Raw genomic sequence first — 27,333 nt, forward strand, 5'->3', positions numbered from 1 at the left:
CCACTACCCCTGCTCACCAACCCACCCACTCCTGTGTCCTTGTCCTGGCATTCCCCTATACTGGGGCATCCAGCCTTCTTAGAACCAAGGGCCTCTCTTCCCTTTGATGTCCAACAAGGCCATCTTCTGCTACATATGCAGCTGGAGCCATGGGTACTCTTTGGTTGTTGGTTTAGTTCCTGGGAGCTCTGGGGATACTGGTTGGTTCATATTGTTGTTCCTCCTATGGGGATGCAAACCCATTTAGCTCCTTGGGTCCTTTCTCTAACTCCTCTGCTGGGGACCCTGTGCTCAGTCCAATGGTTGACTAAGAGCATTCACCTCTGTATTTGTCAGGTACTGGTAGAGCCTCTCAGGAGACAGTTATATCAGGCTCTTGTCAGTACACACTTTTTGGCATCCACACACTAGTGTCTGGGTTTGATGACTGTATATGGGATGGATTCCAAGGTTGGGGCAGTCTCTGGATGGTCTTTCCTTCAGTCTCTGCTCCACACCTTGTATCTCCTCCTCCTACCCCTTCTTATATAGTTCAGGCCCACTTCCCTACAGATAGTGCTGCCTACAGTGGGTTGGGCACTCTTCCATCTTTTTAGCAATTATGAAAATGTCTCACGATATGGCCACAGGCCAATGTGATCGAAGCAATTCCTTACCGGAGGTTCCCTCTTCCCAAGCGATTCTGGGTTGTGTCAAGTTATGGCTGCAGCTACCTATAACCATGGGTTGATTGATTTTGCGCTGGATTCAGTGGGCTGTGGTGGTTTTCCTTGTGGGATCCATGCATTGTGTTTATTATCAAGGCATGACCATGGTTGTCCTGCTCTTGGTACTAGAAGCAGAGATACCTGCTTTTAAAAAGCTGGCAGCAGAGTTGGATGGAGCCTGTAGCTTCTCATGCATTGTCTTGGTTGCCTGACAGAGGCCCTGGAGGAAATGGCAACTGTGGGTACCTTCGGAAATGTGGTTCATCTAGCCTAGTCTAGTTGGAGCAATCAGGGTATTCGGCATAGATGAGACACTCCCATTGTTAAGTCCTACAGGATACAGATACAAATGGCCAGGAATAAGACGACTGGAGTTGGATACAGAAAGATGAAACCTGAATTACTTAAAAGGTGGATTTGGGCATTAATTGGGGCTCTCTCTTTCTCTCTTTCTGTCTCTGTCTCTTTCTGTGTCTCTCTGTCTCTCCATCTCTGTCTCTGTCTCTCTCTCTATCTCCCCCTCTCTCTGTCTCTCTAACTGCCTTTACCCAGGAGTCTGAGCTCCTGGGATATTGGGACATAGATGGAGTGAGCTTTCTCATGTGTACTCAGTGCCTGTGAAGTTTCCTGCACTTCAAATACATCAGCAATAAAAAAGTCCTCTAAATCTTTGGAAATATGTGTCTAGAGCACAGGAGAAATCTGAGCTGGGATAACAAGTCTGGGAGTTACCAGTTCGTGGTGTTGCCAAAATTCCTTCTCTGGGAGAGACTTAAATTCCCCCCCCCCCAAATCTCCCCCTCGGAACCCCCCCCCACCTGGTCCCAGTGACAACCTGAGATGCATTCCACCAAAGTTCTCTCTGGGAACCTATGAGACTATTGGGCTTATAGAGCAGTGGGCCATCAATATTCAAAAGACATAAAAGCAAAGAATTGGTGGATACAAATTAAATGTGACCCCAAATTAAGTTAAATCAAAAGAGGACAGTGGACTGGGCAGTTGAGGCTGGGAGGTTTTGGCAAGGGAGTCAGCAGCTTTCCGTGTCAAACGCTACACCTTTACTTCTTAATTATTTCATCTTTATATGTGGGGTGTGTATATGTGCACATGCATGTGTGCACACCCGTGAGTGCAAGGGGAAGGGAGAAGGCATAAGATCCCTTGGAATCTGGAACTGGGATGCTAGGTTGTAAGCTGCCCACCATGGCTGGCGAAGATGTAAGGAGGGCCTTTGAAAGAACAAGTGTTGTTTGAGCGCTGAGCCCCCTCTCCCGCGCATTCAAATTCGATTCCTGATTCCCTTGTAAAGAAGATGAACCTTGCCAGCGGCCGGCTCTCTCTCCTAGTTCTGTCTGTCTCCATCTGTCTAGAATTTTTAATGACTATTTGAACACTTCCTGTTTCTCTATACTTATTAACTTCTATGTTTTATGGCACTTTTTATTTGAAGGAAATGTGACGACGGGTAGGGAGTCATTGCAGGTCCGTGAGGAGTGAAAGGTTGTGCCTACTTGCCCTGCCCATCTTTCCCCGTGAGCCCTGGGGTAGATGGCCCACATGGAAAAGATGCCGTTTAGCCATCGAGATGGTTCAGTGGGTTAAGGGGATTGTTGCCACGTCTGATGACCTGAGGATCCACACTGTGGTTAGAGAGAGCAGATCCCTGCAAGCTGTCCTTGGATCTCTGCATGTGTGCCCAGCAGTCACCCCACCAGCACACAGTAAATGAATAAGTAGAAAACTGGGTCAGTCAATACCAGGGAAAGAATATAGCAGGTTTTTGAGTTCATCTCTTGGGCCAACAATTTTCTTTGACATGAAAACATTACTACATATAAATGTTTGTAGTGTATAGATAATATATATAATTACTTTAATTACAATTAAAAATAATATATTTCATTATGACATTTTTATATGAATTCACTGACCCACTTGGCCTATCGTATTTCCCCTGTCCATCCCCTGAAAATCCTCACTTAAGCATTCTGTGTCATGTGTGTTTGTGCATGTATTAACATATATTCTATATATGAGACAAAATGTGTGGTGTTTACTTTTCTCCCCAAAATACGTTCTTCATGTCATATAGATTTAGACACGCCTCCAACATAGGTTAAAATGGTATAAAGAAAGTGATAAATTTGAATCAATCCCCAAATCCAATCCCCAAATCCAATCCAACAAACCAGACATATCAGTCCTTACCACTCATTGCTTCGTGCTACAGTGAGGATGAGGTACTAGGCTTCCTCTAAAGTATAAACAGTGAAAAGGGTGAATCCGGAAGTGTTGAATCCTGTTCAGTAGGAAATGGTGCTGGTATCCAAACAGAAGTGGAAGTAGAGTGGGTCCCAGTTACTGTTTTGTAATATATTTAGTTACATCGGAAACCCAGACACACTTAATTGGACTATTCACAGTGATGCCAAGAATGTATAGTTACAACATTGTTCCAGGTGATTCTGATTAATGGTGGTTACCAGTCTCCACTGCTCCAGGCCTGAGGCTCAGGGGAAGCTGGTGTCTAAACGCCCCCTGGTGCATGATGGGTAAAGCAGGAGCGCATGGAGCCTGCGCACAAAAGGTGTTTGTCCTTCCTTAGGCGGCTTGATATTTTCCAGAGCTTTTGTAAAGCACGTATTCCACTCTTCCACAATCTCCAAACTTGGCCTTGAGTTTGTTTGTGGAAATAAGTAGCCTCGTTTTAATACTACCTCTTTAGCCTCTGGCAAGCAAGGAACTTTTAATAGTAGAGCTTGGGAAAGGGCTAAAAATAGAATTAGGGACGCAAACATACCACACGCAGAGTAAGATCCACAGTGGAAATCAGAGAGGAGACCCTCCGATACAGGTAACCAGAAGAGTCCTGCTTTGGTGTCTATAGAATAAGAAAATAAAATGTAATGCCAAATTGAAGAAAGATCCACAGGGAATTCCTCAGTTGCAAGTTGATCGAGGAGTGGGGCACATTGGAAGAGATGGACTTCATAGCATCACACATGGAAGGCAAGTATTTTACTGCCAAGCCACACCCTCTGCCCTCCTTCTACTATTTACTTTGAGATCAAGTCTCACTAAATTGCGACTGGCCTTGAACTTGCAGTCGCCCAAGTCAACCTCCCAAGTAGCTTAGGATTACAGGCCTCCATGCCCAGGCCTGACTTCCTAAATTGTTTTGGATGACCTCTAGTTAGAAAATTAGATGTTAAACTCCAAGGTTCTGTCTGCTCTTCTGATACTAATTAGTTGTAAAAGGGCTACTGTCTTTGCTGTGAATTTCATCCTTTGTGTTCTTCCTTGGCCTTTAGAATAATTTGGTTATAAAAGAGGCAGAGTCAGGAACTCTCTTCCCTCCCCCACCGATTTTGAGGGCAACTTTGCTACCCTAGGCTTTGTTTCTGAGATGCTAAACAGGACACATGCCTACTTCTCAGGTCTCCAAGGAGGTATATTGATATCAGCGTGGGATTTTCATGGAGGAAGGAAGCATTGTGTGGTGGTACACACGTGGGTGTGGGTGCATACGTGTATAGCACACACGCAGAAGCCAGGACAACCTCAGATGTCCTTTGGATCTTTCCATTCTTTCTACCTTCTATTTGGGACAGGGTCTCTTCAATGGCATGTCTCCCAGGATAGCTGTCTACTGTGCTTCCAGAGATCCTCCTGTCTCCAGCTCCCATGTTAGAGTGCACAACTAGAAGGATTACAAGCACTGCATTACTTCAGCCAGGTTTTTACAGAGTGTCTGGGGGTCTGAAATCAGACCCTTACACATGGGTGTTACTAAACATCTACCTAGTCCCTTGTGTCTGGGCTTTTTTTCCTCCTTTGGCTGCTGGGCTAAAATAAGTCTAGCTTTTGCTTCTCCTTTCCATCACTTGAAAATGGTGGAAATTTCCTTAAGAGATGAATGTCCAGGAACTGTGAGATACATTACCTGCTCAGTGAACTCTAGAAAGCTATTTGATAGAGTTTTGAGAGGCCTGAACAGTGTCCCCCACTGTGCCTGTAGGAGAGGTGAAAGTCACAAGGTGGCCAGCTCAGAGAGCTAACCACTGTGAGATGGGAAATGGTTCACTCTATGGGAGGGATATGTGCACCTTTACGGATCAGGGTCAATGGGCAGTATAACAGCAAATAGGTTTTATCTCATATTTCTTGACCTGGACTGGAGGAGATATAGTACCAAAGACACGTTGCTTTGCAGAATAAGAAGGTTAACTTTATGTCACTAAATATAAAACCAACACCTAGACTTTAACATTAGTTTTAAAGCAATGATAATAATGAAAAAATTAATTTTTTCTCTATGTCAAATGTTTCAGTTTTCCCTTTCTTTGCCTTTAGCTCTTCCTCTGTTTCTTCTTCCGCATTTGACTTGTCATCTGCATGCCACGTTTTGGGCTAAGATTGAAAAATATCTATTGGCTTCTTATGAACTTTAATGGTTATTACAGTGTTTTAGATTTTAGTTTTAAAAATCAGATAAACATTTTAAAGTATTTCCAAATGGCTTGCTACAAAAAAAAAAAAAAAAAAAAAAAAAAAAAATCCCCATCTTCAAGGCTAGACTCAGTGCTGATGACTCTGTCACCATCTAGAGGTAGTGCAAACATATTGCAGGCCCAGTTCATAGGAAATTCAATGTTTAAAGTCATCCCAGAAGTTGGGGCTTTGCAAATGTTTATGTATCTGCTCTGCAGGAGAGATTGGACACTATCACCTGTAAATGAAAAAAAATTGGAATTTTTATTGCTATATTCATAGTGTAACAAGAAATGAGTCTCATACTGAGATCTATTGAATTATGAGAACGGGAAAGACACCGAGGTAGATGGGCCACCTATGTTAGGTCCATAAGGAGGCTGAGGACCTTGTTGGACTGGCACTTGATGACTTCATGTTGATAGGGAAGAGATTAAGAACTACACTTTGCATTCATGTTCTCATCTGGGCAAGACCTTCCTTCCCTTCACCCTGGGAACATCTGGATGTCTGTCCCGACTGTGTATATGTGGTGGTTAAAATGGACTGACAGTTTGACAGGATCTAGAATCACCTAGAGGTGAACCTCTGGGCATGTCTATGTGGCTGTTAGTAATCTAGAGGATTGAACTAATTGTTGCGGAGAAAACCTCACTCTAAAGTGGTTGGCATCAGGCCACACTTGGGTTGACTCTTAGATGGAATAAAAAGGAGATAGTGATTTCAGTATGGGTATTCATCTCTCTCTGCTTCTGGTTACACCATGTAACCAGCTGCCCATCTCTCCTGATGGTATGAACTGTATCCCCTCTGACTATGAGCTAATATATGCCCTGCCTCCCTTTATGTTGCTTTGTTGGATGCTTTGTACTTTGTAAAAGTCTTGAAAATTGTAGTTGGTTCAGCGTGCCACTGGTATGTAGGTGGTAGAGGCCAGAGGGAGAAGGCTAAACCCTCGATGTTTAGAGTGCACAGGGGAGTCCCCATCACAAATGGTTGCCCATGTCCAAATGTAGCAGCGCTTAGACAGAGACTTAACATAGAATATGTAATTTCAAGCTGTTTCTTTGTGTCCTAACCTTGAACTTAGTCACAAAGAGAGGGAACATGAAGTGATATGGATAATTCTTGTTGCAAACTCATCTTAGTCCATGGAAGACCATTAGCCAGGGACACAGTTATTATGAGCTGATTGTGGGTAGACCAGTTGCCCCTCCAGTTTCCTTTTGAGTTTACTTGGTGCTGTGACTTAAGAATATCATTGACCCCAGTCCTTCTTTCTTGTCCAGTCTGTTGGCTAGTGACAGTGGGTGAATCTTTTTTTCTTTACTGCATCTTTTATGTCTAATTTCCTTTAGTATCCACTTTTTCCATGAAGCCACCTAAGGCATTAAGTCACCCCATGTCATAATCTTCTGGATGTTCACGTCTGGGTCCTATACCCAATGGATCCTGGCTCAGCATCACGGGTACTTTTGATGCATATGTAACTTGACATATAATATGTCTCACTTAACATATACAAAGTAATGGAAAGATCTTCTGTTCTTTCCTTTAAAGACTACTTATTGAAATGCATAGAAAAAATATACTTAGTTCTCAGGATAACCTTTAGATAAATCATGATGATTCCCGTTTAACATATTATAGGACTGGGGCCCCCCGGGAAACTCTAGTGATTACAGAACCCTGTTGTTTCTCACTTTGACACCATACCTCACCCTTCCAGCAGCTATGTGCCGCATTCTGTCTCTCCAGCCCAAGTTTACCATTCACTCACTGTTGCAGTCGGTGAGTGCGTATACTAGACTGCGTATCCCTTCTAAGACTGGCTCGGGCCTCATTTAACCGGTATTCAGGGAACTGAGCAGGGCTGTCTCCTGTTACCACCCTTGGTCTAAGATCTACCCTGGCACTCTGATGCTGGCACTAGTAATCTAACTTCCTCCTCTCTGACTTGCCTCAGTACCCCTGATCTGTCTCCATGATCAACAGGCTCCCCATTGGCTGATTTTTGTAGCTGATATATTCCCTAGCTACACACAACACACATTTCACTGAAATCTAATGCTTTCCTGTATCCAATATACCTGTGTGCCGGCACCACAGGGCCCTTCTCTCTTAGCCACTGAATGGTTTTGTCTCTGACATGTTTAACACTCCCATCGTAGCAAAAACAAAAACCAACCAAACAACCTTTTCTACTTCAAGCTCTTCATAGTTTCTGGTGCGCCCCCCCCCCCAACCTAGGGGCATCTCTAAGAGATATCTCATGTCTGACAATCTCCTCCCTCCCTCCCTCCCTCCCTCCCTCCCTCCCTCCCTCCCTCCCTCCTCTCTCACAATTTCATCCTTTCTGGCTTAAAAGCTTGTTTGTGCTCTTTAATGATACTTGCGACCACATGTTTCTATTACTGTTTTACTGTTGCGGACCCATGAAAAGTATTTCCTTTCTCACTACACACTGTAGAGATCAAAAGACTCGAATAAATGCACTGCGGAAATGGTTAGCCATAGAGAATAGGAAGTAACGCAATGCCCACCGCAAGCTGTTTCTTAGGACTAATACAAAAGGGGTTTGGTGTCTGGGGACAAGATTCAACTTGTCAAAAAGAGGGCGTGGAAAAGGCCATCACAGAGCAGGGGTGTGGGGGGAGGGTTCACACACTGAGGACAGTGACAAGTCATTGCCCACTGTCCATTCTTCAAGCTGCTCTAGCTGGGCTAGTTAATTACTGGCAGGATTCCGGGCAGCAGGGCGATCTTGAATGCATCCAGGCTTCAGGTCGGACATCTTTTATCAAAAGTTCAGAATTCAGGGGTAGGGATGTGGCACAAGAGAGAGGGAGCTGCAGAAAGCTTCCAGCAAACCCTGGGTTTCTTCACCCTGTCACCAGAAGACATGCCCAAATGTCAGACCTCTTACCTGAGCCTCCAGTGTCTTAACTCACCTCTCTGTGCGCCTTAGCTAAGATCCCAAGGCGGACCCTGAGGGCTGCCCTCCCTCTCCTGGCGGTGCGTCCGTCCCTCCTTCCCCGACTCCCACCCGGCCTCCCCGCCCCCTCTGTCCCCTCCCTCGGAGCCCAGGCCCAGAAATCCCACGCCCTTTGCTGCACAGGAGCTCGGACGAACCGGGGAAACCTCGGGTCGCCAATCACGGCGCGGAGGAGAGGCGGGCGCTCGGCTCCGGCGCGCTGGGGGAGCCAGCTGGCGCTGCTCTGTGCGAGCCGCACACAATCACTCTGATACCGACACGCGCCCAGACCCGCGAGCATCACCGACAGAGCTTCATAGCCACGGGCGCTGCAGACCCGGCTCTGGGAGCCCCCTGCACCCCGAAGCACCTCAGGCCCGCGCGGCTAGAGCAGGGAGGAGGCTCGCAGGCTCCCGTGCTGCCATGTGAGCGGCGGCGGCGACTCGCACCTGGCGCCACACCTGGGGCTCCGCTGCCCTCGGGGGACAATGCGCGCCTGCCGCAGTCGCCGCGTCCGCACCTGACCATGGAGTGTGCCCTCCTGTGCTTGTGCGCTCTCCGGGCCGCCGGTCCCGGGCCGCCGTGGGGTCCCGCAGGACTGGGGCGTCTGGCCAAGGCAGGTGCCACCACCGAGGGGCGCGCCACACAGCCGGGACCAGGGAAGCGCCCGCCCCGCGGCGCTGCTCACGCAGCGGTGTCACCCTTTTCTTTCTTGCAGGCGCTCCAGCTGTGCTGCCTCTGCTGTGCTTCGGTAGCCGTCGCCTTAGCCAGTGACAGCGGCAGCAGCGGTGGCAGCGGATTAAATGACGGTTCGTATTTGCCCTCTCTCTGGGTACTCCACCATCCCGCAAGGGCTCCCCCCTGCACTCTGGTCCCCTTTGTGTTAGAGTGAGACGTGTTAGAGAAAGGCGCACCTCCTAACCTGGCAGGTGTGTGCTGTCTGAGCAAAAGGAGACGGGGAGCATGGCAAGGTCTTTGAGCTTATCAGACAATCAGTGCCTCAAGCTGCGAGTCTCATAGATGAGAAAATAATTTCCCTCTTTCACAGATGGCTTGTTAAGAAAAATAATCCGAATTTAAGTAAGAAATTACAAAGGAAGTGGGCACCGGGTGGGGAATTGATAAAAGGCTCCTTCGTTTCCTTCCTCCGCTGGGAAAGCCACAGATTGAGGCTGAGAGAGGTGAGCGTCTCCCCTCCCCCAGCCCCCTCCCCCACCCCGTTTCCCCTACTGCTGGTTTCCCACTGTACTAACCTCTTCACTGACATCTCGGCGTGGATGCCCAAAGATGCCTTCTTTTGGTGGAAAGCCCTAGCACAAGGTGCTTTAAGTCCCTTTTTTTTTCTGTCTCTAAAGTCCCCCAGCTTCAAAGATCCAGTGCGCGCACTTGAGTTTTCTCACTTATTAACTCCCCAGAACTCCCAGAGAGGGAAACCCTTGTCCTCAGTGCTTCCCACTAGCTACAGAAAGACAATTGGTGTTTGCCCAGGGCTCTTGAGCAAGACCTTACTGGCCAACATGGATTTCTTTGGATTCTAAATTTTTCATCTTTGTAGAACTGAGTCCTCTTGTCCTGATGCAAGGGCTCATTCTGGGCCTGAAAACTGCTAGACTTATGGGCAAAAGCTTCCGGAGAATGGGGGGGGGGGACGACAAGAGACCCAGGAATACACTGGTCCAGTCAGAGCCTATTAGTGTCTAAAACTTCCCTCCTATTCCACCAGGATCTAATGGCCAGGGAGCCCTTCTATCGCAGACATGGCTTGGAAGGACTTTTGTTTTTGGAGGCAGAGTCTCATGTAATCTAACTATGGAGAAGATGGCCTTGACCTTAGGATTCCCCTCCTCACCCCCACCTCATTATTGCTGGTTCCACAGGCATGCCCAGCACACCTGGTTTAAGTAGTGATAAGGATTGAACCCAGGGCCTCATGCATGTCTGGCAGGAACTCTGCCTACTGAGCTACATTTCCCAGTCAGTAGCTAGCACAGTACAGCACATCTTTTTTTTTTTTTTTTTTTTTTTTTTTTACAGGGGACCTCTCAGTGCCCCATCTCCAAGACAGGACTGAATGTAACCAACAGCCTGTATGGTCCTCTCTTGGAAACAAACTTGTAGCAGATGCCTGGGGTAAGGGGATGAGGGGTCCAGATGATTGGCTAACACTCCCACATGATCAGCCAAGTTAGAGCAGGTGGAGTCGTCCTGCACAAGGAGGCACTGGAGAAACTGTCTGGAACATGTGTCGGAAATGGTTATTATGCAGTTAAGTATGACTGGTAGATAGAGGAAAATGGGTTTTCCCCCTTTTTTTAAAAAAAAAAAAGGAAAGAAGGGCTGGCTTTAATCAAAGACTACATACCTGCAGAGCAGCATATCAGGAATTTTTGAGAACAAAAACGTGTGCTGCTCAGTTTTAAGGGAAAGAAAAGGGAAACACATTTTTTTTTCTTTTTTTTTTTTTGAAAACATGTCCATGATAGGGAGTTTCAAGGAGAGAGGGAGAAAATGAGAGAACCATAAAAGAGATGGCCACGCCTTAAAAGTCACAAATGACTTAAAGACAGGGCGGGGCGTTATTGACATGTTGGGTGTCTTTGCTAATTAAGCCCATTTAGAATACAATTAGAGTATTGTGTATCAATCCCTACACACGGTGAGACTCCCTCCTGATTTCCTTAGCATCTTCTGTTTTTATTTCATTGTTGTTGACTGTTCAAGACAGGGAATCCCTCCCCCCACCCCCTTTCTCATCTGCAAGCCAAGGACCCAAGTGACTCAAACATGCCTCTTAGTTGTTCGGAATCTTTCTAAACACTTTCCAAATTAGTTTCCCATTCTGTGCCTAGAAAGTGGAAACCCAGAAGTTTTTTTTTTTTTTTTTTTTTTTTTTTTTTTTTTAAATCCACACTGGGCATGCTCCACATCATCTTCTGGGACGATGCTTTTCAATTCCAATGTTTAGTGAAAGAAAACAGCGTACTGACTTTGCCCTTTCCCACAGCAAATTGTTTCCTCGCTGCCCACGTTCCCCCCTCCCCACCACATACCCCCAGATCACACAGCAATTAGTGTTGCTCGGGGGAGCTAGGGGGAAGGCATTTTTAAACATGCCTTTCCAGGTGTCCCTGATCCGCCACACCCCCTCCAACAAGTCTGAGCAGTTCAAAACATCAGCCTCTATCGAGGATGCTTCTGATGGGTTGGAAGCTTTTTTTTTTTTTTTTTTTTTTTTTTTTTTTTTTTCCGAGATTGTATTTTAGGACTGTGATTAAACAGGAGAATCCCCGTGGAGGCTGTGTGAAACACTAAGGGAGCTCCAAATGCTGGCATGAGTAGCCTCATGCCTAGTGATACTCCAAGAGGGAGCTGGGTGCCCCTTGTTAACCAGCCAAGGGAAGCATCAGATTCACATATCCTGTGAGTCATTCGAAGTTCAAACTCCACCAGGAAAAGTTCGACCTAAACAAGACTTTATATTGATTTTTGTCAATAATAATAATAATAATAATAATTAAAAATAACAATTACATACGATGGTCCATAGCTAATATATGAAGAGTCCCTGTATTTCTTTTCAGACTGAGAATTGACCTTTCACCCAAATATCTTTGAAATTTACCAAAGTTGCACTTAGCTTTTAGTTTCTGTAGGGTTTTTTGTTTTTTTGTTTGTTTTTTGTTTTTTTTTTTTTAATTCTAGGCAAGTGCTGGGCCCCTGAGCCCTGGCCCAGCTGTAGCCTCTGTAGTTTAAGCTGCCAGAACCCCCATCACACAGACTGCAATGCACATGAGCCTCTCTGATTTCTCTTCACTGTTAGGTGCATGGAACAAGGGGGTTTTTTGGTGAGCTTTGGGGCAGGCTGTTGGAAAGTGGCCCCTTGGCATCCCGGGCTCTGGGTGCTGACAGCTAAATTTTTCCATTACAGATTACGTCTTTGTCGTGCCAGTAGAAGTGGACTCGGGCGGGTCATATATTTCGCACGACATTTTGCACAACAGGAAAAGGCGATCGGCACACGGTGCCAGCGGCTCCCTGCACTACCGCTTTTCAGCATTTGGACAGGATCTGCACTTAGACCTTAAGCCCTCGGCGATTTTGAGCAGTCACTTTAGAGTCCAGGTACTTGGAAAGGACGGCGCTTCAGAGACTCGGGAGCCTGAGGAACAGCAGTGTTTGTATCAGGGATTTATCAGAAATGACAGCTCGTCCTCTGTTGCTGTGTCTACGTGTGCCGGCTTGGTAAGTCCGCCCCGCTCTAATGGAGCTAGTTCTTTCGCGTTTTGTATAACTTGAACGAACAGATGTCTGAAGCATTAAGCTCCCTCTAGCCAACTCCACACATTCGCACTGTCAACTTTGATATGTATAATATTACGGATAATTATAAATTAGATTAATTGAATTAATCTAATCTGGTCTCTGAGTAAAAAAAAAAAGAAATTATAATAGAACTTTAATGAGCATTTAGAACATTCTTTTGATGTTTAATGGCCTGGGCCCTTTCATTCTCCATGTTTGAGACAATCCCCAAGGAAATTAATTTGATGAATGCCATTCGCTTTGAAACGTCTTGGGAGACCAGGCATTCTATAAATCTAACTGGCTACATGCGTCTCCGTGGCTTTGAAAGGGGAAAACTGCATTGTAATCTAAAATTGTGTTCAGCAGCCCTGAGTTAGCCTACCTTCAACATGCTGTAATTAGGGGATGAGGGGGTCTGTTGTTTTTCTTTTGAAATTCCTTTGGTGGTATAGTACCTACAGAAGGCATCCTCTTAGAACAGGAGAGGATGTGTGGTGTGGTACTGGCAAGATAAAGCATGGCACCCTCGGAGGCAAGACATTTAAAAGCCCATGGGACAAGCCCGGTTTCCTTTCTGTATAATCTTTCTGTGTCAAACACCAGGCCAAGAATATCCATGTAAACGATATTCAGAATCCAATCAAGTATACGAGGCAGTAAACGACATCCCAGGCTTTCATTTCATGTTGCGATGGAAAAATGTCTCAGACTGACAGCAGAGCTGGGATTGGAGAGACGTGGCGATCGTGCTGTGGCATGGGCGGAAGAAGGGAAAATCTGAGAAAGCCCAATTGGGAGTCAGTTGGTGATGTACATGTGGGAGGTGGCTTGGCGAAGCAAGAGGCGTGGCTTTTGGGGTGGGCAGGGGTGAATGAGGGCTCCCATATTCTCAAGGGTTAAGATTTTTTTTTTAGTTACAACTTTTTTCCCACATGTTGCCCTGAAATCCAGCCAAAACCATAACCACAGCCATGATATTCTTTAGTGTGCTTAAATTACAAAACAAGACGAGTTAGCAATACCTAGCTAATCTCAATTCATTTGAGTGATGACTGTCTCAAAGATTCCCTGGGTGTTATGACGTGGTTACACACACGTGTACACACACATGCATGGGCACATCTTAGTTTTCATCCTGTGTGTGTGTGTGTGTGTGTGTGTTGAGACTTCTGCTGGGTTTTGGCTTCCTCCTTGTGTTTCCCACTCTCTGCCCATTCCAATTTCCAAAACTCTTCCAGCATTACTCCCTCCACCACAGAGCCTTAAACCATCTTGTTCCAAATACTCACGATGAACGTTCACGGACCCCGTTTTTCAGAATCTAACCAGCACCAGCTAACCTGGTTCTGCTTGCATCTCAGCTTCCTCATCTCTAAAACTAGGACTATGGCTGATGAGTTAGCTCAGTAGGCAAAGGATGCTTGCTGCTAAGCCCCGTGACCTAGGCTCAGTTCCCTGGGGCACGATGGTAGAAGGAGGGGCCAACTCCTCTGACCCCTGCACACATGCTGTGGTGTACTCAAACCCACACACATACACCAATTATACAAATTAAATAAAAGTATTAAATGTAATAAAAATAGAAGCAACCGGGGAGATTTCATCCCAGGCTTACAGACAGGAAACGATTTGTGTGTGACGGGTACTCCTTTGGTCTCTGTGTCTTCTCATCCTTACAAACTGTAGCCTCTCCATGTTCAGCACCCAGAAATTCTGCTCTTTGGGAGGGATCGAAACTCTGATTTGCTGGCTCCAGAATAGACCTCAGGTTATCTTTTCTAGGGAAGGGGTTCATTTTCGAACTGGGGCCAAAGTATCATCTAAGGCAGAAGAATGGAGAGGTTAAAAATCTTCCAGCTTCCATAAGTGTGAAAGAAATAACTGACACAGGAGTGTGCCCTGTTGCAGGTTGTCCCTACTCTGTAACAAGCGGGTGTATGGACTTAGTTATCTTGACATCACTGGGCCTTGGTTTGCTCTCTTGAGTGGCGTGAGATGATCTCTAAGATTTTTATAATTTCTAGGCACCTGACTTTAGTGATCGAATTTGGTCACCCTGGTAGAGTCTGTTCATTAAGAGGTAGGGAACAACCGAATATGTTTGTCCTGGGTTTGCTGCTATCCATTTCCTATTCCCCCATAAAACACCTAGGAAATTCAGCAGACCAGTAAAAACCAAAGTGAGAGAGGATGGAACTCTCACTAGCAAGCGGTAACCCTTAACCATATAACTTTTTTAATCTTGTGTTGAAGGGTAATATCTGCATAGAAATGTTAAAATGCGCACAACAGAAAGATATACAAAAGTAATGGTATAACTTTATTAATGTCCAGAGTTTAAACACATATATATGAGTTTAAACTAGATCAAACAGACATTATTAGTGCCCCAAGAAGAGCACTCAGTTGTTCCTTCCTTCCTGTCCACCATTGTCCTAATGAAATTTGTGGTTTATTTATGCTTATTGAAAATTGTTGCTTGAGTAGAATCATAATGTACTTCCTGGTATGAGGATCCCATGATGGTTTTGTTTCTTTAATTGTTTTGGGTTTTTTTGTTCTTGTGTTCTCATTCTGTTGGGTATAAGAGTCAAGTTGCTGTGCTCCTGGGGTAGGCATAGGTGAAGCTTCAGCAGGTGCTTTGAATCAGGTTTCCAAAATGGCTGGGCCAGTGTACACTTCAACCAATAGTATGTGGGAGCGTTCTGGACGCTTCCTGTTCTCACCAACACTTGATACTACCTGTCTTTCCCATTTTACTCATTTTTCAGGTATGAACTGGGTACCACATTGTACCCATGGCCTGCATCTTTCTGATGGTTAATGGGGTGGCATGCCACCGTCAAGCTCATGGTCCATTTATGTGTTTTCTCTAATAATCTCTTTACTATATACAGACATGATACAGAATACGTCTTTCCAACTTGAATAGCTGTGTGTACTTCTTTCTCAGGGAATAGAAACAAGGATTCTAAACAGGACGCCTTGATAGTAGTGTCCTCCTACTGTGGCCGCCAAACTCTGACATCATCTGTTGTGTTTCGAAAAAGCAAATCACGTGAGAACCACTAAATTTACCACAGTGATGGGTGAGCTTAGAAGAGAACAGCTCTGTCTTCCCTTTTCTAGCAACCTATAGATACCGGCAAGTGTCGCTGGCCAAGAAGGAGGCTCATAACTCCCCTAAGGCTAATTGGCAGGTACAGTGATGGATTCAGAACATCATGGATGTTCCAGAAGTTCAGCAGATGGATTGGTGTCACCTGTTGGAATGTTGGAGTGACGCCTCCAAATGTTAACATTCCGGAAGATACACGTCGCTCTTCACCCATTGATGCAGACACTATCAGGATGTGGGTGGCACTGTGAGATGAGATACCTTCACAGAAAGCTTCTATCTTGGGGTTTCTTTAAGAGTGGGCTGGACCGTCACCTTCAGGATTGCTTTAGATGTGATAGCCACCACTCAGCGAGTCACAGAATGTATTAGGGAAGTAATCAGTCACCTTTAAATGAGCTGGCAAAATGCCAGCAGAACGGCCCGCTCCCACCTAGCCTGCTAGAGAGGCTTCAGGAGAAAATCTGAAAGGGCAGTAAAACCACAGTAATGAAATACGCATATTTTTCTTGTCGGCAGGAAGGTAGGCATACACACTCCAGCTGGAATGTCTTCTAGCAGGGGATTTCCCTGAACAATTCGAAATTACCCAGTGTTCAAAATATTTCTAATGCTTTATTTTTTTGGAATGTACACTTACCATACCAAGCTGACAGAACTCACTTTAAGGAGTTCAGTGGGTCGTTCCTTACTCGAAATCATTTATAGAACGGGAGCAAATGAATCTTGCTCGTTATTAAGTCTGCATGCCATGCTTGGCTTTTAATACAAAATGTCTGGTCTGGGTCACCAGCGCCCATTCCGCCTGGTGACCTTAAGTTCCGTGAGTGTATTGGAACTGCAGCCTTTGTCACAGATCATGGGGTTACATAGTAAACTAGTCAATAACTACCTGGCACATCTGTCCTTTCCCCTCTGTGAAGCCTCCTCTGTCTGCCCTCTACAGTGATAAGGAAGGTCATGACTGCTAGCCAACCCAGGCGCCTGGAAGGAGACCTTACCTTGCTGTCAAACTGTAACCAACTCTGGAATCTCACCTGCGTTCCTTAATTCTATTTTTGTCAGACTTTGCATTTCTTTGAAGATTTTAATGTTTTAAAACATGCTACTTTCAGCAACCTTAAAAAATGTAAATGCCTATAGAGTCTGACCCACTTGATAAGCTTTGTCTGAGGTGCTAAAAATTTGGACTTCTTTCCATAAAACTGGAATTTAGGCCCGGAAATGTATAAGATTTCCTAATAATTTTGCTGCGTTTTAGTATTTGAGAACTAGTAAACTGTGAACATTTGTGCTTGGGAATGAGTGGGGAGGCTACACTGGCTCCTTCACCCAATGGCTGTTTATCACTTCTGTCATGACAGACACTTGTCTGAGCACAGCGGGTAAAGCTGCGAATGAGGAGGACACAGACGCCATCAACAGGCCCCGACAGACGTGTCTAACCTTTTATTTAAAAACAAGAGTTACTTTTATTTTATGTGCCTTGAGTTAGTACCTGTGTGCGTATGGTACCCAAACTGGGCAGTAGAGCAGGTTGGATCTCTTAGAACAGGAGTCACAGGCAGTCATGAGCTACCACATGGCGCTAGGAACCAAAGCTAGCTCTTCTACAAGAATAGCAAGTATTCTTAACAGTCACGTGTTGCTAAGTCATCTCTCCAGGCTAGTGTCTAATGTTTTGAGACAGTAATAGGACATTGTTCAACTACAAAGCCCATGCTTTGCCATGTAGTCCAGTTTTACACACACACTCACTCACTCACAAAACAACCTGATTTTTTAAGGTAAGTTTAGGATTCATAGCTCTGCTTGGCTACATATAGCCCATGGGCCGTGAATGAGACACACCTGGAGGAGAAACAGCACCGGGCTCTCAAATGTAGAGATTCCCATCCTACTCTGCACTAAGCTGTGGCTCCTCAGAGCTCAGGAACAAAGAGCCCAGAGGCTATAGCTTCAGAAAAGGGAGAGGCTGGGTGAGGTAGTACCAGACGACACCCCTCAGCACTGCAGTGTGCAACCAGCCTGACCATGAGTCAGACTCCTACCTCACTGACAGATGTTTAATTCTCTTTAAACCTAGACTTTTCCCCAGCGTGTTTGATCATGGGTATTTTTTTTTTTTCTTTTCCCCTCCGAAGAAGATCTCTGCATAGTTTCATCAAGACAAGACAGCCATGGAAACAGTGCTTTTCCCCAATTTTGGACTGTGTCTTATGCTTGAAAATAACCTCTTGGGACAAGAGCTTCATGGGCACTAGACTTAAAGAAAGCTAGGCACCCAGGCTGTCTGAAAATGCCCCATGTAGCCAAGGAAGGTCTTGAAGTTCTGATCCCTTTGCTACTAGTTCTTGAGTGCTGGGATGGCAGAAATGCATCCCTGTGTCTGGTTTTACATAGTCTTAGGACTCTGTGAATGCTAGCCAGAAACTAGCAAACTCTATCAAAGGAGCTACATCCCAAGCCATTTTCCCTGTGTGTGACAGAGACGGTGAGTCTCATGTGGTCCAGGCTGTGCACGAACTTCCTATGTAACTGAGGCTGACCTTTAAATTCTGGTCCTCTACATCTCTGGAGGTGTGCCACCACATTTAGTTTTCTGTGGTACTGGGGATTGAACCCAGGACTTTGTGTGAGCTAAGAATTCTATCAACTAAGCTATGCCCCTGGCCATTCCATATCTTTAAACACACTTAACATGCATTTTGAATCTCCAAATGATGAAATCAGTACTGGGCTAACCAAGGTACCTGTTTTAAAATTGTACTTCTGACTGACATATTAGGCCAGGATTCCCTATTTCGGCAAGAGAATAATTGCTAGGCCTAAGTAAGATAATTTGCCTTTTCTTTGTATCTGACCTCTCTGATGGCCATTCTTTTGTTCTAGTTGGAGATAATACACTTTTCTTAATAATCTCAATCTAGGACAGGCTCTGTTCTTTACATGTTTATCAAGTGAACACACACACACACATAAACACACACACACACACACACACACACACACACACAGGGTCACTGACCTTGTGCCTCTGTTCACCTCTACAGTGCACGGGTCTGCTGACTTTTGGTAATCTCTGCAGAGACTAGCTGACCACATGGGAAGGCTGCTTTGCCACTGTCGCCGAATCTTCTGTCTGGTGTTGGCTGGTGGTCCCTACTCCCAACTGTGTTACAGGTTCCAGCAGAGTGGTTACAACAACCAAGGTGGCCCTCGAGGATCCCTCCCAGCCTGGATCCCTGCGTACCATCCAGATTTGTTGCTTGCTTGCTTTCCTTCGGTTTCTCTTTCCTTTGTCTGCTCCCTGGCCAGCTGCCCTGATGCCACATGTGTCTTTTCTCCAGTGGTGGCCTTTGCAGCCAATGACTGCTACAGTGACCATTCTCAGGAGAACCTGGGTCCCCCTGCAAGGAGCTTTTGAAGCAATTGGATATGAATGGGCGGCAAGGAGCTTTGATGTCTCCTTTTCGAAAGTATTTTATAACTCCAAAAGCTGTCACCGAGTTGTCTGTTGCTAGCCACTGCCTGCCAAGTTATCTTTAGGAAGCCAATTTCCATTCACGAAAGGGCCGAAGTTGAATGCCCCTAGCCCATGGCTGTGCCTCCTTGCAGGGCCTTGCTAGCTAGCAGGTGTTGTTGAATTACATCTACCCGCTTGAAACTTCACGGTCACTTGAGAGGATCATGTGAAATTACAGATTAGACTGGGTTATGTTTGCGCGTTTTTTTAATACAAGCTGACCCAAATCAAAGATGTTTTCTTAGGCTATTATTCAATTCATCAAGGGTAAAAAAGACCCTTTTATTTTCTTGGCTTTTCTCAAGACATGATTTGTGAATAGAATTATTTGCTTTTATCAACGCTCCAAGCAAAAGACCAAACCAAATTAAAAAATTTTTTTTTCCCAAACACCAAAGCTCTGGCGGGGGAATAGGGGAAGTAGGATTCTAGAGTAGCTAAGACAAGCTTAAGGGGGTTTCCCATGAGAGTCAGAAGGGTCCAACCTCACTCTGTGCTGCCTGCCTGTTATAATATAGCCATTAAGCACCATTCCTTCTGGATAGCTCTGCCAACCATACTTGACTCCAGGGCCCTTGCTGGGGGCATCCTGGGCTTGCTTCTTGGAGCCTCAGGCTTCTCATCTGTTGAGTAGAAATGGCCGCTGGCAGAGGTTGAGGAAGAGGGTGGTAAGTGCTGAACTTGTCACACAGTAGCTGCTCTGCTGAATTGTTGATTTTGAGCAAGGAGGTGGTCTGGGCAGGAAATAGCCATTGAACTCTCTTTCCCCTGAATCCTGAAGCCTTTCCAGGCAGGCCTGTCGGAGCAGGAAAAGAATCTCTTTGGTGTTGGCAACCCTCTTGCTGTAAAAGTTGGGAATGTTGCAGGGAAAGGAAACATTGTATCGAGGAAGAAAGAATAAAAGAAGGATGCCGATTGACGGTGGGGGGAGGAGGAGGAGGAGGAGGAGGAGGAGGAGGAGGAGGGTGATCAACATGTAGATCATAGTTCAGATTTGTGTCTTCAGACTCCGAAGGCTCTTTCTGTGACTGTCTTCACAGCCAGGCCATCACTCACTCACTGTGAACTTGACCACTCCATTGTAAGCTGATAGGACCCCACCAGTGGGGGGCTCACATATATTTGATGGCAAGAAAGACCCTGTATGGATGCTCAAGATGGTGCCCCCATGCAGGATCAAATTCCCTAACGTAAAAAATCAGGTTTGTTAAGATCCCAGGCTTTCTTGAGTGTGCTAGCTTAGCACCACACTTTCAGAACAGAAGTTGAAAGTTACCAGTCAGTGCACACTGTGGCTGTTTTTTGAGGGTGTCTGCTTTATTAAAACACAAACACCCAAGTTTTACCCAGAGTTGGCAGATTATTCAGAAGTGGGTCTTGAACCTTTGTATTGACTTTTCCAAGTCTTTTTGAAGTGCCTGGTTAAAAAAAAAAAAGATTTGTCACTTTAGATCTTAAATGCTAGAGTGCTGTCTGTCCTGTTTTCCTTCAATGGCTTCAGGTTCAGGCACTTTTGTGAATGAAAGTTTGCAACACAAATCATTACTATTTAGTGGTTATTAGTTTGAGTGGTATGAGTGGCAGTTACTGAACTGCTTGGGACTGCAGTCCAAAACACACACACACACACACACACACACACACACACACACACACACACACACACGACATATGTGTATTATAATTGGTGTGTGTATAATTGTGTGTAATTATGTGTATGTACTCATGTGTATGTATTGTATTGGCTGGTTTTGTGTGTCAACTTGACACAGGCTGGCATTATCACAGAGAAAGGAGCTTCAGTTGGACAAGTACCTCCATGAGATTCAGCTGTGGGGCATTTTTTTCAATTAGTAATCAAGTGGGGAGACCCCTTGTGGGTTGTACCATCTCTTGGCTGGTAGTCTTCTATAAAAAAAGCAAGCTGAGCTAACCAGGGAAAGCAAGCCAGTCAGAAACATCCTTCCATGGCCTCTGCATCAGCTCCTGGTTCCTGACCTGCTTGAGTTCTGGTCCTGACTTCCTTTGGTGATGAGCAGCACTGTAGAAGTGTAAGCTCAATAAACCCTTTCCTCCCCAACTTGCTTCTTGGTCATGATGTTTGTGCAGGAATAGAAACCCCGGCTAAGACATGTATGTAGAATTGGTTTCTTTTCTACTGCCATGATAAAAATGCCATGGGCAACATCACTTAGAGGAATGGTTTATTTGAATTTATGGTTACTGAGAGATAAGAGTCCATCCTGATGGGGAAATCATGGTGGCAGGTAGCCAGCATGGCAGCTGAAATAGCTAAGAGCTCACATCTTGAACTGCGGGCAGAGATCAGGAAGGATGAACTGGGAATGAAGCCCTCCTTCAGCAAGGCCACACCTCCTGAACCTACCCAATAACGCCAACTGGGTACTAAGTGTTCAGGTACCATGTCTATGAGGGATATCTCATTCAAACTACTACTACTACTACTACTACTACTACTACTACTGTTACACCCACGCCCACACATACACACAACTATATGCACACATGACATACATATACTTATTGGCATGAGTGTATACAGATGTTTACGTATATAAATGCATAAGTTTCTGGAATGGCTTTAGTCCTTTCTATCCATTTCCCACTCCCCTTTCCCCAAGTCACTTTCTCTTCTTCCCTCCTTCCCTCCCTCCTTTGTTCCCATTTTTTACCCCTCCCTCTTTTCTTACCACCTCCCTCCCCCATTTCCTTCTCTCCCACTCGGATGCTGGCATCCAGCAAAGCTGGGTCCGGCCTGATCACCCGGCTGTGTACTCGCTACCCTACTCCATCATCCTTTCCTCCTCTTGACTTCCTCCTGCAAACATGGCCTCCCGAGTCCCAGGTGATTCTCACACCCACTGGCTTCCCGACTTATTCATCTCACCTGATGTATCCATCCCTAGAGCTCCAGATGCGTCACGGCTCAGAGCAGGTATGTGTGGTCTAAACTTTATTTGCCTTCACAAAGACTTTGAGGCTTCATGGAGTGGATGGCTGTGCTCATCAGAACAAAAAGAACACAAAATCCTTCTTCTTTTTCTTTGTATGTTCATGGGTGACTTAACCCAGAGGGGAATGTTTATTTGTACCTGTGTGTGCTGTATATTTAGAGTGTGTGTGTGTGTGTGTGTATGGGGTGGGGTGAGGAGGTTGTATTCACTGACATTTGTATTAAGGTATCTTTGTCATGGTAATACAGAGATAAAAAAATAAATAAAAGGCCTGTCTTTGGAGCTATTTCATTTTTAAATTTTAATCATTTTCATACCCTTCCCCAACTCTCCAGTGATCCTCCCCCCACTCTTTTCTCACCCAACCTACTGTCCTCTTAAATCGCACAGCAATCCAGTCCAACTTGTGCTGCCCAGAGACTCCTAGGTGTGTGCCGTCGTCCCCTTGAGTGTGATCATCCTACCATGGATCACATACTTAAGGAAAACCAGCTCATGCTCACTTAGCTGCTCCCAGTTGCTAATAGCTTCTCAGCCAGAGGTTGGATTCCACACCTCCTCCTCCTCTGCGACTTGGTGTTTTGTCTGGCTTCAGCTTGTAAGGGTAAGGTTGACACTGTCACAACTGTGGTGGCTTCATAAAACCATCATTTTATTATTCTGGTTCTTTTCTACTCTCCTCTCTTCGGAGATGATCCCCAAGATTTGGTCAATACGCTTATATCTGTTTTGTTTTTTGTTTTTGCCGTTGCTGTAAGAATAAGTATGTATCTTTAAGTCTCTTGGTTGCATACAGAGCTGTATTTTGTAGGAGGGGTTAGGGCATTGAGCCACTTCTTTACAAAAACACTGACATATCAGATACAGGATATTAGCTATAGCCAGGGATGGAGTGGGGAGAGTTAACATGCTTTTATTGGCCTGTGCCACCAAGTGCCATTGTCATTATAACCCTAATAGTTCAATATGCAGGTCTTCTGAGAACTCACTTCCTCCTGGTTTTGCATGGACCCAAGACAGTGGCTTCAAACAGCTCCCTCCAACAGAATATATGAGCTGGAAAGCCACATGGTTTCCCACCATAAGCAACAAACAATTCAAGAGAAAATGGCGCTGACTAAATCTTGGAAATCCAAATATAAACAGAATGATAGTATTACACATGACCAAAAAAAGCTTTCATGACCAAAAAAAGTTCTTGTTTGCAGCTCATATACAACACTGTCTACAAACTCAGGAGTTTTGGTTACATCAAGCCTGTTCCCACAGTCTTTTTTGGGTTTTTGTTTTTGTTTTGCCAATTATAGAGCAGAATATATTGGAACGCTATAACAAAAGTCGGTGGAACGTTCTGCCTGGACAGCATGGTCACCTCTCCTGAAGGGATGGCTTTGATGTAGCTAAGGCTTTTACCTTCAGGAGGATTCTTTTGATGGCTTATTCATGCCACTCAACTTTGAAATATACAATCTGCCCTTTTTACCCATCAGTCACAGAGACAGGCCTTCTGATATAAATCAGATGTGGCCACTATTGATTTATGAGGAGCCAGCTATGTGCACAGCCTCCTTTGAGGGGCAGCACTTGAAAGACTGAGATAAGCTGGTAAAGGAGTGTTTATGTCGGCCAACTTGCCAGGTTCTGTAACAGAGCAGGCCTTAGTGTCCTGAGGTTACCCTGTGAGGCTACAGTCCCTCCTGCATTTTGTGTTTTATCTCTTCCAGGAGGCATGTGCACACTAACTCAGCATTGATTTCTCCATTGAGCAGATATGATCACAAATCATTTGTATTGGTGGATAAGTACTAGGGTCTGTTTTATGCATGTCCAAAATAAGATTGAAGTTAAAAATGGCTTACATGTCCATCTCTGCCGCCTCTTAGGAGGTCAGGGTTTTGTAGCCGTAGCTTTGCAGTAAAACTCATTGGCATAGGACGAACCCTGTCTTGTCAAAGTCTCTCTTCTCTGTGTAAGATGAATATGACCTGGTGTTCAATTCTATATGCTTAACACTATCACAATGAGCCTAGACACTAACAAAAGAAGCCTAGAAGAGTTGGTGGTTTTGAGTGCAGACAGCTGAGAGACTGTGGATGCTCTTGTTTAGATCCTAGTCCAGACCCCAGAAACAGAAAGTTGGGAGATAAGGCCAAGACGTCAGCACAATCTTTTAAAAAGTCCCTAGGTAGTCCTAAAGTAAAGTAAAGTTTGAGAATGGGTAAATACCCTGGACTTTAGACACCTCAATGCCTCAGAAATAGCTTGTTTAAGTCATGGTTTAAGATGAGAGATAATAAAGTGCCTGAGTTTTAGGGTCCCCCCCCCCAGCAGTGATGCAGTTTCAAGGAAATGATTCTTTTGGATAACATTTAAATATCTTTTACATTTTTATTTCATGTTAAAGATGTTGAGAGGGAGGCCATACCTTCGACATGGGAGGGAAGGTTGGAAGACCACCCACCTCAAGTGTCGAACCTCATTTTCTACCTTGCAATAGCATCTCTTGCTGTTTATTGCTGCCTACCTACACCAGGCTGTTTGTCCCTAACCGGATGCCATGTCTTTTGTTGCTGCCTACACCAGACTAGCTGTCCCTCAAATTTCCAGGGATTCTTCAGTCTCAGCTTCCCATCTGGCAATAAAAGGGATTATAGGCACAAGCTATTGCCCTGGCTGTATGTTGGTTCTGGGGATCTGAACTCACACCTTCGTGCCTTACCCATTTACCGCCCAGCCCCAGCTTTTGATGTTAAAATAATGTTAGACTCATAGGAATTTGCAGGAATACTACAGGGAGGTGCCATGGGGGAATACCTGACCAATCTGGCAATAGTTTACTTGTCTGTAAAGTGGAGACTATAAGGAAAAGAGGGGCCATTAAAGGGCTAAAGGCCAAGATGATCTCCCATATTCCTGGGCTCTGATATACATGTTCCCTCTTCTGGTTATGTAGCCACTGACTGGATCTAGGTGCTGCAAGGATGAGATTTTGCAGAATAAGCTTCCAAATCAGTTGGCCTTTATATGGGGACATTCTAGGAAGGTCTAACTTTATCAAGCAAGCTCTTTGAATCTGGGTCTAGTGTGTGGGCAGGCGTCACTGGGACTCAGGAGGAAGGGCTTCACATGTAAGAGACGCTCACTTGTGGGGAAGGGGCCATGTCACAAGGCAGAGTCAGCCTTCCCGGACTACAGTAGTCTTTGACTGTGAAGCACTAGGCAACTGGATGTTCAGCAAACAGAGACTCATTTCAGTTCTCCAAAGGAATGGAATCCTAACTATAGTCCGAAGTAACCGGAAGTGGATTCCATTACAGAACAAAAGAATATAGCAGGCTGTCCCACACTTTTTTTTAATTAGGTATATTCTTTATTTACATCTCAAATGTTTCCCCCTTTCCTGGTTCCCCTCTCCCCAGAAAATCCCATAAGCCATTTCCCCTTCCCCAATCAACCCTCCCCTGCTTCCCTTTCCTGATATTCTTCTACACTACAGCATCAAGTCTTTCCAGGATCAAGGGCCTCTCCTCCCTTTTGGTGCCTAACAAGACCATCTTTTGCTGCTGATGTGTCTGGAGCCATGGGTAATTCCATATGTACTCTTTGGTTGATGGTTTTGTCCCTGGGAGCTCTGGGAGTACTGGGTGACTCATACTGTTGTTCCTCCTGTGGCACTGCAAACCCCTTCAGCTCCTTGGGTCCTTTCTCTAGCTCCCCCATTGGGGACCCTGTGCTTAGTTCAATGGTTGGCTGAGAGTGTCCCCCTCTGTATTTGTCATGCGCTAGTAGATCCTCACAGGTGATAGCTATATCCAGTTCCGGTCAGCCAGCACCTGTGGGCATCTACAATAGTGTCTGGGTTTTGTACCTGTATATAGGATGTATCCCTGGGTGGAGCAGTCTCTGGATGGTCTTTCCCTCAGACTCTGCTCAACCTTTTGTATCTCCTTCTGTGGGTATTTTTCCCCCTTTCTACAAAGGACCCAAGGATCCATACTTTGTTCTTCTTCCTTCTTGGACATCATTTGATATGTGAAATGTGCCTTGGGTATTCCAAGCTTCTGGACTAATATCCACTTATCAGTGAGTCCATACCATGAATGTTCTTTTGTGATTGGGTTACCTCACTCAGGATGATATTCTCCAGTTCCATCCAATTGTCTAAGAATTTCATGAATTCAGATTTGTGAGTTGGCAAAAGGCCAGAAATTGCTTATTTGCTATAATTTTTTGAACTACAGAAAAATACAAATGCAAATCCCTGAGGCTTATTCTAGGTCTGGTGTTCAAGCAAAAAGCAAGCCCCTTCCCCTTTTGTAGTCATCTTGGACCATCTGCCACCAGGACCTGCTGCCCGTGCAGCAGGTAAGATAGTGTGTATGATGATTGGTTTAGATTGTCAGCCCACTGAGATTGAAGATCACCTAGGAATCCAGAATGGGATCAACCAAGCAGGGAAACTGCCCACCCCCACCAGCAAAGTGGGTGGCATCATCCACTGATGGACCAGAATTAAAACGTCTGGAAGAAAATCTGTGTGTCTTCCTGTGTTCCCCATCTGCCGCTGGTAGCAGTCAAGCTTGATCAGCCTTCTGATGTGGACACAGCACCAGTGACCCCCTAGGGATCTTCCTCGCTTTCAGTACAGACTCAGGACTGTGGAGGCACCTGGCTTCTTTGAGCAAGTTCTGAGTTCTGTTTCTCCAGACAGCCATTGTTAGACTGTCTTTACCCCAAAAGCCACTCAAATGATCCATTTTATCACATGTGCGCATATTCATTCATATTCATATTCTCTCTCTCTCTCTCTCTCTCTCTCTCTCTCCTGGTTTTGTTCCTCTAGAGAACTCTACTTAATAGTAATCGAAAGAGAAGCAGCCAGTTTTCTTACATACTTACTTGTTTAAATTGCTTGGGAAATTGTTATATTAGTATAGATTCTCAATGGAATACTATTGGTGTTAGGATGGCTAATGCTTTCTTTAGGAAGAAATAGCTATGCTTCATAGGATATCTAGGGACATTCCAGGCCTTTGCCTATTAAGCACTGTTAGCATCCCCAAATTGTGCCAGCCCAAAGTGTCTCATAGCCTCCTATGGGTTACATTTTAATACAGCACTAACATGCAATGGCTTCATTATGCTCTAAGATCAAGAATTGACAAATGGAACCTCATAAAATTGTAAAGCTTCTGTAAGACAAAGGACACTCTCAATAGGACAAAACAGCAACT

General features: G+C 45.1%; 1 protein-coding gene across 2 annotated transcripts in view; it reads left to right on the forward strand.

Annotated features, from left to right (window-relative positions):
- The first annotated feature begins 8,701 nt into the window (after positions 1-8,701).
- Positions 8,702-27,333, forward strand: part of Adamts18 (ADAM metallopeptidase with thrombospondin type 1 motif 18) — a 149,560-nt gene continuing 130,928 nt past the window's right edge. For both annotated transcript variants that reach the window (XM_052166686.1, XM_052166687.1), the window contains exons 1-3: positions 8,702-8,791; positions 8,894-8,984; positions 12,104-12,417. In XM_052166686.1, the coding sequence (XP_052022646.1) occupies positions 8,702-8,791; positions 8,894-8,984; positions 12,104-12,417 (495 nt within the window). The remainder of the gene's footprint in view (positions 8,792-8,893; positions 8,985-12,103; positions 12,418-27,333) is intronic.

The sequence above is a fragment of the Apodemus sylvaticus genome, chromosome 21 (assembly GCF_947179515.1).
Source record: "Apodemus sylvaticus chromosome 21, mApoSyl1.1, whole genome shotgun sequence".
NCBI lineage: Eukaryota > Metazoa > Chordata > Mammalia > Rodentia > Muridae > Apodemus > Apodemus sylvaticus.